Source organism: Cebidichthys violaceus, unplaced genomic scaffold (genome assembly GCF_023349555.1).
Source record: "Cebidichthys violaceus isolate CVI_PGR_0920_01 unplaced genomic scaffold, fCebVio1.0.p SCAF_16, whole genome shotgun sequence".
Taxonomy (NCBI): domain Eukaryota; kingdom Metazoa; phylum Chordata; class Actinopteri; order Perciformes; family Stichaeidae; genus Cebidichthys; species Cebidichthys violaceus.
The window spans coordinates 14575366-14590560 of NW_027176329.1; the positions used below are offsets into that span (position 1 = coordinate 14575366).

The 15195-nt window shown below is 44.3% G+C and overlaps 1 protein-coding gene across 1 annotated transcript in view; it reads right to left on the reverse strand.

Moving 5' to 3' along the window:
• The window catches only part of LOC137872935 (chloride channel protein 1-like), a 35510-nt gene extending 21360 nt beyond the window's left edge, over positions 1–14150 (reverse strand). Inside the window, exons 1-12 of the mRNA XM_068711460.1 lie at positions 14043–14150; positions 7916–8219; positions 7685–7816; positions 7284–7412; positions 6651–6784; positions 6475–6552; positions 6259–6337; positions 5913–6038; positions 4763–4847; positions 4316–4417; positions 3900–3984; positions 1263–1418 (exon numbers count right to left, since the gene is read on the reverse strand). Of these exons, the coding sequence (XP_068567561.1) occupies positions 1263–1418; positions 3900–3984; positions 4316–4417; positions 4763–4847; positions 5913–6038; positions 6259–6337; positions 6475–6552; positions 6651–6784; positions 7284–7412; positions 7685–7816; positions 7916–8219; positions 14043–14150 (1518 nt within the window). The remainder of the gene's footprint in view (positions 1–1262; positions 1419–3899; positions 3985–4315; positions 4418–4762; positions 4848–5912; positions 6039–6258; positions 6338–6474; positions 6553–6650; positions 6785–7283; positions 7413–7684; positions 7817–7915; positions 8220–14042) is intronic.
• Positions 14151–15195: the final 1045 nt, after the last annotated feature.

Consider the following 15195-nt stretch of genomic DNA (forward strand, 5'->3'; position numbering starts at 1 on the left):
GACAGCTGCCAGGGAGACCTCCACAGGTTTACTTGGTTCCTGATATTAAAGACCAGCTTATATTCAGTTTAATTGGAGTCTGGAGTCCGTTTGTCAACATGTCTTATACCTGAGAGGACCCAAGCAAACTCATGAAATCATCACAGGAGAAACAGACGTTTTATTTTAGGCAGGCAGAGAGCAGAGACACTATGACACACACACTGCTGCATGTTTTTGAACGCGGCTGCTCGATAATTGGTGGTGAATCACGCTGCCGTCGATGCCGGTGCTCTTTCTCCGTTTGAGTCCGATGACATTTTTGGACGAGGTGTAATAATTCTCCGCTATATTCCAATCGTCTCATCATCGGGTCGCTTTTGGAGGAGGTCCTCTCCTCCGACACTGTGCGAATGTTAATGACACCACCCGTTAATTTGTATGGGCGGAGGCAGTTCCTGCTGTTGGGAGTGGACGTCACACCGGCCACACGAGTCCCTCTATAGACGGCCGACGGGTTGTGCATCATCATATCAGCTTTTTGTAACTGACAAGCGGCATCCCGCTGCTCGCTGCATTTGAACCCATTAGTCGCCTGATGCTGCTGTGGTTGTTCGGGTTGGTCGTAGTGTGAGAGTGATTATTTGCACACTGTGGGATGTTGTTGTTTTTTTACAACTTTCTGCAGCTCCACAGTCAACGCCAGATCGGTGTTCATGTCGATGCAAATTACATCTGAGATAGAAAGAATTGTAACTCTCCAGGGTGTGTGTGTGTGTGTGTGTGTGTGTGTGTGTGTGTGTGTGTGTGGGTGTGTGTGTGTGCGCAGCTGCTTTCAAGAAACCATAAGAATGCTAGAGCTGCTGGCAGCTTGCCAGCACTGTTGACCTTGGACAGGAAGAAAAGGAGGAAGACAAAGACAAATACACACACACACACACACACACACACACACACACACACACACACACACACAGATGTCCCTGTCACCAACACACAACATGAGCGGCCTGCAACAAATGTCCCTAATGAAGAAGAGGAGGATGATGACGAAAATGCTGACGTCAGGTGGAGCCAGCCACACACACACACACACACACACACACACACACACACACACACACACACACACACACACACACACACACACAACAACAACACACAGTCTCACACTCACGCGCATACAGCCATACAGACTCATGCATTATCTAAATAAAGAAACAATGACACACGATCCAATCCAGCACACACACACACACACACACTTTCCAGCAGCCACAGACCTTCATGAATAAGAAGAGCAGCAGGGTGAGGAAGACACTGACGTCAGGGTGCAGCCAGGCGGCAGAAAGACCCAGTCCGACCGGAGGAGGAGATTCTGAAATCTTTGTCCACGTAAAGTTGTCGAACAGGGAGTTGATGCACTCCCTTGGCATCAGCTGGAGAGGGGGGAGGAGAGGGGAGGAGAGGAAGTAAAAGAAGAGGGAAGAAGGCATGAGGGCAGAGAGTACGGAGGGAAGGTTGTGAGTGTGGAAGAGGGAGCAAGGGTGGAGGAGGGAGTGGGAGAGATTGAAGAGAGATGGACAGACAGGGCAAAAAAAAGAGGGAGGAGAAAACAAGAATGGTAAGAGAAGGAGCAACAAGAAGGTCAAATGGGAGAAAGGGTGGAGGTGAAGAGGGAATTAGAAGGGAAATACAGAGGGAGGAAGGAAAGAGGATAAAGATGAGGGTGCATAAAGGAAACTGAAGACCAAAAAAGGGGGAGCATGCAGAGAAAGAAGGATGGGGACAGAAAGGGATGAAAAGGGGAAGAAGGTGAACTTTTTGCAAGGCGAGAGACAGGGAGAAAGAGAGAAGGAAGAGAAGAAGAGAAGGGAGTAAGTGTAGGATGACAAGTGGGGAGAAGAAGAAGAGAGAAGGAGGGAGGGAAGGAGAGCATGAGAAAAAGGAGATAATGGGTGGAAGGAGGGATGACGTTTAACAAAAAAGAGGAAGGAGACAAGTAGGAAACGGATGAAAGAGGAGAGTGAAAGGGAAAAGGAAAGAGAGCAAAGGCAGAAACAAGAAAGGGGAGACAAAAAAAAGTGAAGGGAGGAAGAAAGTCAAGTGGGACAAGCAGGCAGGAAGTCATCCAGGAAGCGGACGGGTATACGGGCGTCCTCGTCCAATGACTGATTCTCTTTCGATGACTCACCAATGACTAATTCACTTCAACCCTTTTGCACGGCATTTGCATAGACGCCTCGGAATTTTTGCTCACAGGAACAAATTGCAGCACAAAACCCCTGCATCTGCATAACAACAACACCGACGTCACTCCGATTTTTCTCTCCCGCTGCTCGAGCTCGGAAAGGGGGGGGGGGGGGGGGGGGTTGAATCGAGGCCTCTCCGAACTTCACCGGCTCAGCGTCGAGCGCGAGTGTGGAGGATCGGTAATAATAGGCCGTTTGAAGTTGCGGGTTCACGTCTGGTTCACAACCCAGTCGAGCTTTTTAATCTCCTCTCATTGTGCCGCTGCCTCCGCCACTCCGCACTGCGCTATCAAGTTGGATTGGAAGGATTTCATTCCCTAAAAGCTATATATACGCTTTCAAGGAGAGGGGGGGGCTGTCTGTCAAACAGATAGATTTTCTTAACCGACTTTATATTTTTAAATTTAGATTTCACTTCAATCCCCTGCTGTGTTAAAACGATGCAGTTAGTTTGTTTGAAAAGGTGTGAGACATTTATACAATGATGCAGGTGTGAAAGAACAAACATGTTCAGGTGTCGCTGACTGACATATGCACACAGGTGCTCTTAAAACAGCATATAACTCTCTCTCACACACACACACACACACCTGGTTCACACTAAGTGGTCTATTCTGAGCGCCTGTGAAACACATGATTAGCTCTCAGCTAGCTGTTGATACTGAACGTGGCCGTCTGAGCTCTCACCTTGAACCGCCTGTTTGTTACAAAGAAGACACACGGACACCGACGCCACGTTCATAAGCCGACGGCGTTCAGAACATGCGAGTAATTAGGTCACGGCTCACATCTTAAATGTTAATCTCAATTAGGCTTGGCTGGTATTTTATTATTTTTTTTCATACCTTCCTGACATTTCACCGAGGTTTACGGCACGTGTCTGTAACTCGGAGGATAGACTCGTATAGTCTCTCTCTCTCTCTCTTACCTACACACTGAGTTACTCTTCAAAGGAGTTCCCTATTTATATAACACGTATCAGTTTCAAAAAACATCAAAAATATATATATTTTTACTTTTTTTTAGTAAACATTTGAGGAAACCCTGATACAGTATCTCCTTATGAGTTAATGCATTAAAAATCATATCATCAGGATTTGTAAATACCCTGATATATATCGTAATAACTCGATACTGCCCCGGCATAATTACATTTATTAAAAACATTAGGCTGTCACACTTCAGAAATAGATATGCAGATTGGAACAACATTAATGTCTGTGGCACCGAGAGGACACAGTTTGAAAATGTTGAATTTCAATCTGCACAAAGGGGACGCTCCAGGCTTATGTGTTATATTATATTATATTATATTGATCAAGTCTGCTGGTCCCAGTGATACTTTGTGGAATCCAAAGAGACCAAAGATCTAAGGGATTGTTGAATTTAGCTTTCTGGGTTATGAACATCGTGGACCTGTAGATGGTTACTGAACTTTGTCCTTTCTTGTTTTGAAGCAGGTGATTCCATAAATATCTGTGAGTAGTGCTTTAAAACATGGGAATGAGTTACCGTGACCACAAACCAGTCATTTCCTGCTGGTTTGTTTGTTTCAGCTCTCGCTATGGAGCTGTCAGCATTGCGTGCAGGTACAGACAGAGGTACGCGCCGTGTGCTCTGTCTTGTTTACATGAGTGAGAGGAGGGAAAACAAGACGTGAGCTCTGACCTCTCCTGCCATGAACTGTCCGAAGCCGGGTGGGAAGGTCAGCGTGGAGATGACGAGTGTTACCACAGCGGGAAAAATCAGCCGGCTGGTGAGGAGGAAAACGGAAGAAAAAAGGTTTGTTAATGAAACAAACTTTAGTATCATTATCTGTAATCAGCAAATCCCTAAATAAAAACACAGAAAGCACACGGAAGAAGGACAAAAACATAATGAACAAATGCACTTACTCCTACATACCCAGGTCGATATTTACTAGACCATAAAGCATAGTATCGCAATACATTTGTGCACCGTATCGGACTGTGCACAAATATATTGTTAATATATAAACAATATTTGTCAATTTGAAGTGCTCAAGTATGAAGATTCCATAGCATAGCATCCTTAAACCTTTGAAGTTACACACAGAGACTCACTGCTTGGTGAGGAAGCGGGTCATGGCGTTGGGTCGTCTCATGAAGAGCACCACCTGTCTGTTGAGATAGACGAAGAAGGCCCCCAAGAACCCACAGGAGATCCTGCACAAACAAAGAACCTCACATTAGCCGAGTTAAGTTCATTTGTCACACCTGTGTGTTCTGTCTCTGTCTCTGTCTCTGTCTCTCTCTTTCCTCCCCCGAGGTAAGCGGTGAACTAATAATTGGATTCTCCGTGTTTTAAATGCTACATTTGCATAAAGTTTGACTTATTAACATTTTATATCTTGTCCACAGGGAAGTTTGGACAAACCGTGCGCACAGAGACACGCACACGCACACGCACACGCACACACACACACACACACATACATACACACACACACACACACACACACACAGACGTTGCCATACATACATCTTTGTCTCAGTTTTACAGTCGCTCACCCAATGATGGCGAAGGCTGGCAGCTCCTGCAGGTCAAAAGGGAAATCCATGCGAAAGTTTGTCCTGAACAGAGCAGTGATGGTTACTGGAAGACAAAGAAATATATTTTTTGTTTTTTTCTCTCTCTCTGTTTTTTCTTTATAGGGCCAGTAAAGCCCAGCTTGTATTTGCAGTAATAATCAACTTCCATGTATTGCACGGTCATGAGAGAGTGTTACTGTGGGTCTGTCCAAATTCGCATACCATTCATATTAAGTATGACGTAAAATTGAGTGCGTAGCGCGCTCCGACAGCGTTTTGTGTATGCGAGAAATGCCAGGATGTTTACTAGATTAGCAGCGATTTCTGAGAATGAGATGTGAGCTCACAAGACAAATTCAATCGACCCAAAATGCATTGCGGCTCTTCAGACTGTCCAATGCTGGACCGCACAGGACATTTAAAGTAATTCAGTGTTTGGATAAATTCATAATGAATGATGGCGAGTGACATTAAAAGCATGGGAGCTCATATATAGATATATATCTATATATATCTATATATCTATATATAGATATATAGATATATATCTATATATAGATATATAGATATATATCTATATATAGATATATATCTATATATATCTATATATATATATATCTATATATATCTATATAGATATATATATAGATATATATAGATAGATATATGTATATAAATGCTCTGAAGAAAGCATTTTTAACACAAAAAAATGTAACAATATTAATTTGCCTTAAAATAATACAAGAAAATATAAAATTGAGTGGAAGAGGTCATGATGATTTACACTTGTGATTAACCATACAGTCATGTGATGCAGAGAAGACGTGTTGAGTTTACTTCAGTGTGAACAGTCTGCTCATAATTACATACTTAAGTTAATTTAGTAAGCAGTATGAAGCACACACAGGTTGAGAATTATAATTTATATTCTTATAAGACACTTGAGTCCCCTGATGGAGGAATTAAAATGTCCTGCTGCTAAATGGAGGTGGAGAACACCAGCTAGTGGAAAAGCAACTCAGGGTCACTTAGAAGAAGTGTCAGCTCGGTGTTAATTATTGAAGTAAGAGTGCCCTCTAGTGCATAAAGAGAAAGTGACGTAATAAAATATGTTGTCTCCTATCAGTACCTGCGTCTTTGTTGAACACGGATAACACTCTGAATATGAAGGCACTGAACGTAGCAGCAAAGTATCCTCTCCAGTAGTTTCTCACTGCAAAGTATGTGGATGTTACCTCGATGCTGAAGAGCACACCTGGTGGGGAAGGACAACAGAGAAAGGGAACACAGTGATCAACCAGACAGAAACTAAAACAATATGCACAAAGCCACAGATAGAGAAAGTCACATGCAAACAACCTTGTGTTTCCTGTAAAACTTGTGGATATCTTAAAAGTACCTAAAGCCCCAATGTCAGTCTCCTGTGTCCACACAGTATATGTTAAACGAGAGAGATAAAGAGAAAAGACGTATACCTCCAAGTGGAGTACCAAAGCAGCAGCCTACCCCAACAGCACAGCCCACTGTCAGGATGTCTGTATAACAGTATGGATTCTACTGATCCGGAGAGGAAGGGTTGAGACAAAAGGAAAGACAACATATAGATGAGGAATATCTCATATACATTACTTTTTTTACAATCACAATGAAAAGTGTCAAGTAAATGAGAATCTTTCCTGACATCAGCTTACCTGATAAGCTCCCGAAAAGAAGGACATGAACCTGCTGAGAACTGCAGCGCAGATGCTAGCGATGTGAACGAATGGACCCTGAGAGACGGAGGCGAGGAGCACAAAACGGGAAGATTAAATCAGGTAGCAGTGCGTAGAGCGCTGGCGATCTGTGTTCAAATGTGGATCCCCCCCACCTCTTTGCCCACGGGCATCCCGCTGCCCAGGGCAGCAGTCAGACCAATGACTTTAGCGACAAAGGCCTTGAGAGTTAAATATTCCTTGAGCACCACGCCTCTCAGGATGGTCTTCAGCTCTGGGATGCCAGAACCTGAGGGAGATAGGAGGTGGAACAGAGGTTGTTTAAGAGGGACGGGGAGGGGGGGTCGGGACGGGACGGGACAAGGAGGATTGAATTAAAGAAGAGGAAATGTGTCTCACACCAGTACATCATGGTTTTATCGAAGAACGTCCAATTGACTCTGGAGCGAAATTAGCAGCCGTTTAAAAAGCTGGACACAAATTTAAAGCACTTCCATAACCATAAAACTCTAGCTTTCCTCGTTACTCATAAGAGAAATAGCTTATGAGTAATTTCCTCACGTGACAAAAGGAATGAGATGATGTGGAAAGCTTTCCTCTGTATTCCTGAAAAGATGAGCGAGGTAATCATGCACCCTAAAGGGACTCCACAGGGTTCCCAATCAAATGTTACAGGATCCGACAGAATATTACATGTATATTGTCTAATATGCAGTGGATTACATCTTAAAGAGACATTCTGAGTGAACAAAGCCATGAGGAGAGTGGGGGGGGGGGGGGGTACCAACCGATAGCTTGAGGCGCGACCAGGTGACAGAAGAGGGAGGAGAACAGAATGAAGATCAGGGGGTATGAAACCCAGGCCAGGTACTGAAGGGGGATGTTCCCCCTCAGCTCCCCATGGATCCATTTATAGGCTGAAGGAAGGAGAGAGGGAGGAAGGGAGGGAGAGAGAGAGGGAGGGAGGGAGGGAGGGAGGAAGGGAGAGGGAGGGAGGAAGGGAGGGAGGGAGGGAGGGAGGGAGGGAGGGAGGGAGAAAGAAAGAAAGAGATTGGAAGATCCAAACAACGATCGATTGAAAAGAAGAGAAAATTCAGAGCGGAAGATGCAAATATCTGATCGATATTTCATCAGCCTTTGCTTTACCATTAACATATTCTGCAATGCATTGTGGGCCCTGTCGTCTTACCTTGCAGGCTCTTTGCGCTGGCATAGTCCATTGTCCAGCTGACCAGCGCCATTGTGATGCCCAGGAGAACGAGGAAGATCCAGTCTTCTCCCAACCGGGTCACAAGGAATCTCTGCACCCGTGCGATGCAGTCTGACAAAAAACCAAAAACGCCACAAAACAACAGAGGAATAATAAGGAATCCATCCATGTACTTACCTTTTTTTAATATCCCATCTCAGGATCGCTCACCTCTACATTTGGAGTAGGAGCGCCTGTTCTTGATAGACGACGTGAGGTCGGGTTTAGCCGTTTGCTCTTCTTGCTCATCGCCCTCTGCCTCCATGTTGGACTGGCGCCTGTTCCTCTGCCTGCTGTGATAGCCGTGCTGGTGTCGGCTGTGGTATCCATTCTGACCGGGGCCGCGCCGGCCGTGGCGTCCCCTGCCATGGCTGCGGTGATGGTTGCCATGTTTCTTGATCTGTCTCTCGGTCAGCAGGCGCGTGGCCTCCCGTCTGCCGGAGCCTCCTTGGTTCTCTTGGTACTCCCCATAGAGCTGTCAATCAATCGATCAATCAGTGAACCGAGCCTTTGAGCCATCGGTACAGAAGAGAAGAACTCCTACAAATATCTGGCTTTTAATTCCTTAAGACATAAACATGTGCAGGTAGTTCCTGAGAAGGCGAGAATGTAGATTGTGATAGTGCTCTCCTTTTTGGCAGCCTGGCAGAGAAGAGTCCCTTTTTAAAAATAGACGTGACCATGTGTTGACCCAAACAGCTCTAAGGGGGAAACATGGGCTCTGCCTCAGGATTTATCACCTCTGGACAGATGCCATGAAAACTGCCAGGGACATCTGGGGAAGAGATCAATTCTCGTCTCTCTCTCTCTCTCTCTCTCTCTCTCTCTCTCTCTCTCTCGCTCTCTCTCTCGCTCTCTCTCTCTCTCTGACACAAACATCTCTTCCAGCGGGAGATGCCCTCTTGCAATTGTTTCATCCTTTTATTTAATCACAAGGTATCACACACACACACACACACACACACACACACACACACACACACACACACACACACACACACACACACACACTTCTTACCGTTGCATATTCACACCTACAACCTGCCTGGCACTTCTACTGGGAACACAGGTGTTTGGGTAATCTCATGGAAAGGACATGACGCGTAAAGTCCTCTTGACAACTACAGTAACATGAAACAATGCTATGTAGGGACGCCAGGGGTCATTACAGTCATAACGGTTACAATCTAAACGTTAAAGAGCAGACTTCAAATTTCATGTTGATTCATTTTATATACAAATATAACGATTTATATATAACTGTGTGACGGCTGTACTTTTCTGTCAACGCAGAACCTAAAATCACTTTCCTCATTCCCGTTTCTCACAATCACAATTCATCAAAGTATTTATATATCTACACCACTGAAGCAGGGTCTAATATTTCAGTAGTGTACACTAATATATATATATATATATATATATATATATATATATGTATATATATATTCGTGGTACATCAACAGCAGACAATAGAACTCCAGGAATACAACTGACAAGCCACATCTGGTGCTGACACGCTAGGATGTCCGTGCAGTCGCCTTTCAACAGCTTCTAATTTAGCAGGTTCATGGACAGACAGATTGATGGATGGATTAACACACACACACACACACACACACACACACACACACACACACACACACACACACACACGGTGTGAGGAGACGTGCCAGTCAAAGGCACGGTGAAACTTGAGCAGCATAATACACAATATGCTGTAACCGAACGCCGACACGCTACACAGACTCGAACAATAGAAGCCACGGATGTTTTGATTGGGTCGGCGGTTGAGTCGGGCGATCGTATCTATTTTCATATCGTCATGGGGAAAGATCAGTAGGTGTGTTCGTCGGTACGGGACATTCGGTTCGGTGTTCTGGAGCGGCGGACGGAGTTTAACCCAGAACGTGTTCGGCAGAGCACCAGTTGTCACAACTAGTCAGGCTTTTAGTTCGGGAAGCCAAGATCGTTCGAGTTCACCCGGGACAACGACTTGTGTCAAACTGTCGGGTGTATCTGAGAATGCACTTGACATTTGATTTACTACGACGTCACATAAACACATTTTGTTTTTTTCTCATCATAGATTTATCCTGACCTGTCCTTAGGGCCACTACACACAAAGAGTGCACACGAACACACTTGAAAGGGGACAACTATCACTTTACCACAACGTAAAGCAGATACATGACACACTGTCAACATCACACCTCGAGCAACATGCCTGTCAGATCCACCGGAAAACCAGCAATACAGTTTGGATCTGGAGAACAAATCTATGAGTCACAAATGATCTGTAATGACATCATATTACATGCAGTTTCAGTTATTATTGTCACGTTATTCATTTTCTTCACAAAAAAACACACAATTCAAATGATAAGGAAATAAAATATTGTATTTTTATTGATTAAAACAAATCTTGTCATTATTAGTTTTAATAATGTATTTTAAAGCGTCGGGTAAACAGGTTATCATTCATCTCTAATATCTATTTATGTTTTTGTGAAAACATCTCCTTCAAAAAAAACTAGATTTAAGTTTCTCACCAACACTATATTTTACGAGATTACATGTGAACACATCACGATAACGTAATAAATTGACCTTCGCCCAGTACTCATTTTAACTGAACAGAGCCTGAAGGCGTCATAATGTAAGTGAATGGAACCTCTGTTGGTTAGCCGTTAGCGGTGCTGCTAACGTTAACTAGCTCTCCTCCCGTCTATTTAAACGCGGATTGATTGTTTACAATGTGACGTTATCAGAGAACAAAAAGCATGAACGCCGATGTCCTGATCGCATATTTTACTGAATATTTGCTGATTGTGATCTTCAGTAAAACTTGATTTCACACTGCGATGGTTAAACTGTGTAATCAACCCGCGAATCACGTGTAACAGTCCGTTACACCGCTATAACGCAGCATGCACCTCAGCAATGATTGCTCGTTATTATTATAATTTTTTTGTTTTATAATCCATATTTATCAAAAATAAATCATGTAAAATGTGCCTCAGTAATGAGGTCAGCTGCCCATATATAACTATTATTAACTACACATTATGAAGGGAAGTGGCAACATCATCATTTCTTTTCACATACACATACATTGAACATCTCTATTTGATTTAGTTGAGGCACCACAGTTGCATGTTTGGCAGTGCAGTCAGCTGTTCACTGCTATGCAGCTCCAGCACGGTCCACCGCAGAGTATGTTATGTTCTCAGACATCCATCCCGACCGCAGTCCTGCTGCTTTACCTCGTTCCACCTCACCTTCCTGTTTTTTTTCCCTCTCGAACGGTGAAACTCTACTCGGCACCGATCACTTAGCTCCTTCCTTCGTTGCCCCCCTGCTCTCTGTCGGTGAAACACTACTCAGGGCTAAATTTAGTAGCGGTGCGATCCAATATTCCTCATTACGCTTCCCACACCTCTCTCGCCATCAGTGGACCTTTCAATGCCTCATCATATTCCTTTAGTTTCTCCTATGTCTCTCACTCTCCGTCTCCGTCCAGCTGTCTTTTAGTCCCTCAAGGACTTATAGAGAGGAAGTGTGAACGGAAAAGAACTGCAGCGAACGGCAGAGTTTCCCCAATATTCTGACAATTTAGTTTGGTTTCTGATTTAAATACCACACAGTGCAGACATGCTAATGTACGGACGCAGCTAGTGGAGGGTCCGGTACAGCGCTATGCCTCATGGAAGGAATTAACTTCTCGCTCTTAGACACCTATGCAGCCTAAACCCGAGCTGGGTATCGCTTGACATTTTTAGAAACTAGTTCCACGTGCCAATTTAATAGAGGAAACCAAAGCAAAACGTCTTCAAATGGTAACGCTGTCAAATTCCAAGCAGTCACACGAGAGTTTTGACCAAATAAAATAGGTTAAACTTCTCTGATCAAAGAAAAAGTCAAATTTTGTTAATGTGTAATGCACATTTTAACCGAATGTCCAGTAAATCAAGAGCAGATGTCTAACACAAATTATATTTATAGGGCCCTATGGAATCCGTTCACATTTTTTTTTTCCAGATTGCGATTTATCTTTTTCCAAAATTCTGTGTTTTCCGTAAAAAAATTTCTCCCCGACAGGTTCGATATTTAGTCTGCTTGGTGATGTCTCTGCGAGTGTGAGTGTGAGTGTGTGTGTGTGTGTGTGTGTGTATGTGTTGAGAAACATCGACCAAAACATAGAGATATTTCTTCTTCTGTTCATTCAGCTTAGATGTGCAGTGAAAAGCACTTATAAGGAGAAAACCCTGATTTTCATTAATTCAATCTACATTTTGGCAAATTCCGCAATTAAATTCCGCATTAGGCGATTCACAGCTGCTTCCATTTTTCTTTCATAAAATCCCGCAATTCCATCCGTTTTCTCACTTTTTTTCCCCACTGGTGCTGATCAACAGGGCTCAGAGGGCAGACATGCAGCAGCAGTAAGTTAGATAAAAGTTAGTTAAAACCGCCTTAATATCGTACGAGAGCTTACATTCTCTACATGATCACGTGCTCCGGCTTTGAAGCAGATTGCGAAAGGGGAGCTATTATTATTATTATTATTACTACTCATTTAGTGTGTTTTCTTAGTACTTCAAATTTAGCTATCAAGTGACGATTAACTATGAAATTATAAGAACACACAAACACACACACATACACAGAGATATGAACACACACAATGCATTCAAAATCACAATTAAATGAATAAATAAGTGACACGACGCTCCTGTTTATAGCTCTGCTCCCGTGAGTGACAGTGTTAACAAAAGGCTTCCTTCAGCCCGCAGGGCCTTCACACACACACACACACACACACACACACACACACACACACACACACACACACACACACACACACACTTAAATGACTCGGCACTTCCTGGACTACGGTTTCAACAACCATCAAATTCTATAGGTCACCATGGCTCTCACATACCGGTCAATCAACACCGCCGAGGCTCTGCAGCTGTATGCATATTAGTCTTCAAGGATTCCACACCTTCATTTCAGAATGATTCATCATGAACAACAAATTTTGTGTGTCAGCAGAGTTTCTGTATTTCCAAAATGAACTTTGCAAGATTGCTGAAATGCACAACGTTTCTTGAATGCAGCTTCAAATATATGTGCATATATTTATTTCCAAAAATATAACTGGTCTCAAATGTTTCATGGGAGTTCAAAGCAATCTGTAATTTTGATATAGTATTCATAATCTGGTATGGATAAGGAAGACCACGGCTTCAGATTTGTGTTTTTCTTCCGGGCTGATAGGCAGCATGCTGCTGTTTTCTTGTATATTCCGTGCTTGGCACCAGCGAACCCCGTTTAATGTAAACCGCGTACCCACAGCAAAGGAATTACTCCAGGGCTACTGTACTGTATTGTATTACCCATCAACCCACTAGTACTTCTATTTGCCTGGTCTGTCAACGTACATCCCTAAAACGAGGGTTCTTCAACAGAACGTCAATAATCCTCCGGATGAGACGCCTCTCTGAGACACCCTTCACGCTGCCTTGTCTGAAAACATACATGTAACTACATGAATGGTGAAGATTAGCACCCCTGCAAATGCACGCTCGGGTTTCACTGTGATGGAACGAGCACCCGACACACGCGCGAGAGAGAGCGAACGCACAATGGCGGATGTACGCGGAGGGACGCACAACATTCAGACACACTGCGCCACACATACCACCGAAGTAATTCTTAGTTGTGTTGAGACCAAGCAGGGCTTAAGAAACAAGGCGCAGAAAGGGGAGCAAACAGGTGGCCGGCCCGGAAAGAAGGAAACAGCAAGACAGCGACAAAGTGTGGATGTGCGTGTGTGTGTGTGTGTGTGTGTGTGTGTGTGTGTGTGTAGGTGTGTGTGTGCATATCAAGATCAGGGGTGAAGGTGGTGCACGGTTCTAAGCACCTGTTGCGTGACCACGTGCGTGAACCTGTTGTTATACATGAACTTAATTGGTTTTCACAATGTCTAGAACTCACACTCACACACACACACACACACACACACACACACACACACACACTAACACACACATCTGAATGCGGTTCATTCACAGGCTCACACACAAGTCAGACAGGCTCCATCCGTGCACATGTAGTTAGCACTGCCAATACAGGTGCGTCACGCGACAGAGACGAGAAGAAGACGTGAAGCGACACGGTACACAATATATACGCGTGACAGGGAGAGGCTGACGTAGAGATTAACAGATGGACAGAGAAAAGAGAGAGAGAGAGAGAGAGAGAATAAGAGGAAGGAGAGAGCGACACTGACCAGGGTTTGCTTGTATCTCAGAGCCTTCCTTTCCGACGCATCTGCGGCCATTGACACACTGTCACTGACCCAAAAATAAACCCACCCGCTCACCGTCTGTCTCAGCATTACCAGGACACACACACACTCTCTCTCTCTCTCTCTCTCAAACACACACACACACACACACACACTCTATACACACACATATTCTGACATGGTGTAAACCAGCTCCAGCTGGGGTTTCCCACCCCCCCCCCCCCCCCCCCCCCTTTGCCCCAAGCTAACTGCAGTGAGCAAGAAAACATTCAAAGTGATTCAAAGGACTGCGCGAAATACTTATTGCTCAACATCTAGGAAAAGGGCGCAAAGGAGGTAGAGGGGGGTGAAGGAATCAAGAAACTGTTTCGCTCGATTTCCCCGAGCTACACTGCTTGGACGCGTTCCTCGTAATCAGAATCAGAACCGTTTATTTTGCACGTATACAAGGAACGTTAGCTGATGGAGTAATTTGCAAACGACAAGCGAGCCGATTTTCCAACAAGATCAATCAGCCCAGGGAGTCTGGATGATTAGCTGACTTCATCCACTCGTATTTTTGCTACGTCAGCTAAACACAACGTTGGTGCCGAAGAGAAGGCCCTCTGGAGGACACATGTCCGTCACAAAACTGCCCCGAGTCCTTCACATAAAGATCAGTCCACAGGTTGGTAACCGAGAGAGTCTGGGACGGTCTCACTTGTTTAGTTACGTTACAGTCTTAAACACCTTTAAATGTTCAGTCTTTGATTATATTAATATCCTCGTTGTTTATTCGGATTACTGGATTGCATCCAGGCGGCCTGGTTCCCATTCCTACAACGGATGCAGACGGTATTCATGTGCGTGTCGGTGGTTCATAGCTGAAATGACACAAGAGTTTTCCGTAGTTCCATACCATCTAGCGAGTCCTGGTCTTCACCCGGGTGGCCGGCGTTTGATTCCTGATATCGGAAAATGACGTACAGAGGCAGATCCAATAGCGTGCCTCGATGTGTTTGCTTCCTTACAGCATCCTCCATTACATCACTCAGTGGGTTTTCAGCGCTCAAGATTACCGGTTTTTTTTGGGCCGGGGATTTGTTGTGAGAAAAGATGGTACTACATTCCTTGGATGTGCCGTAAAAGTGTTTGT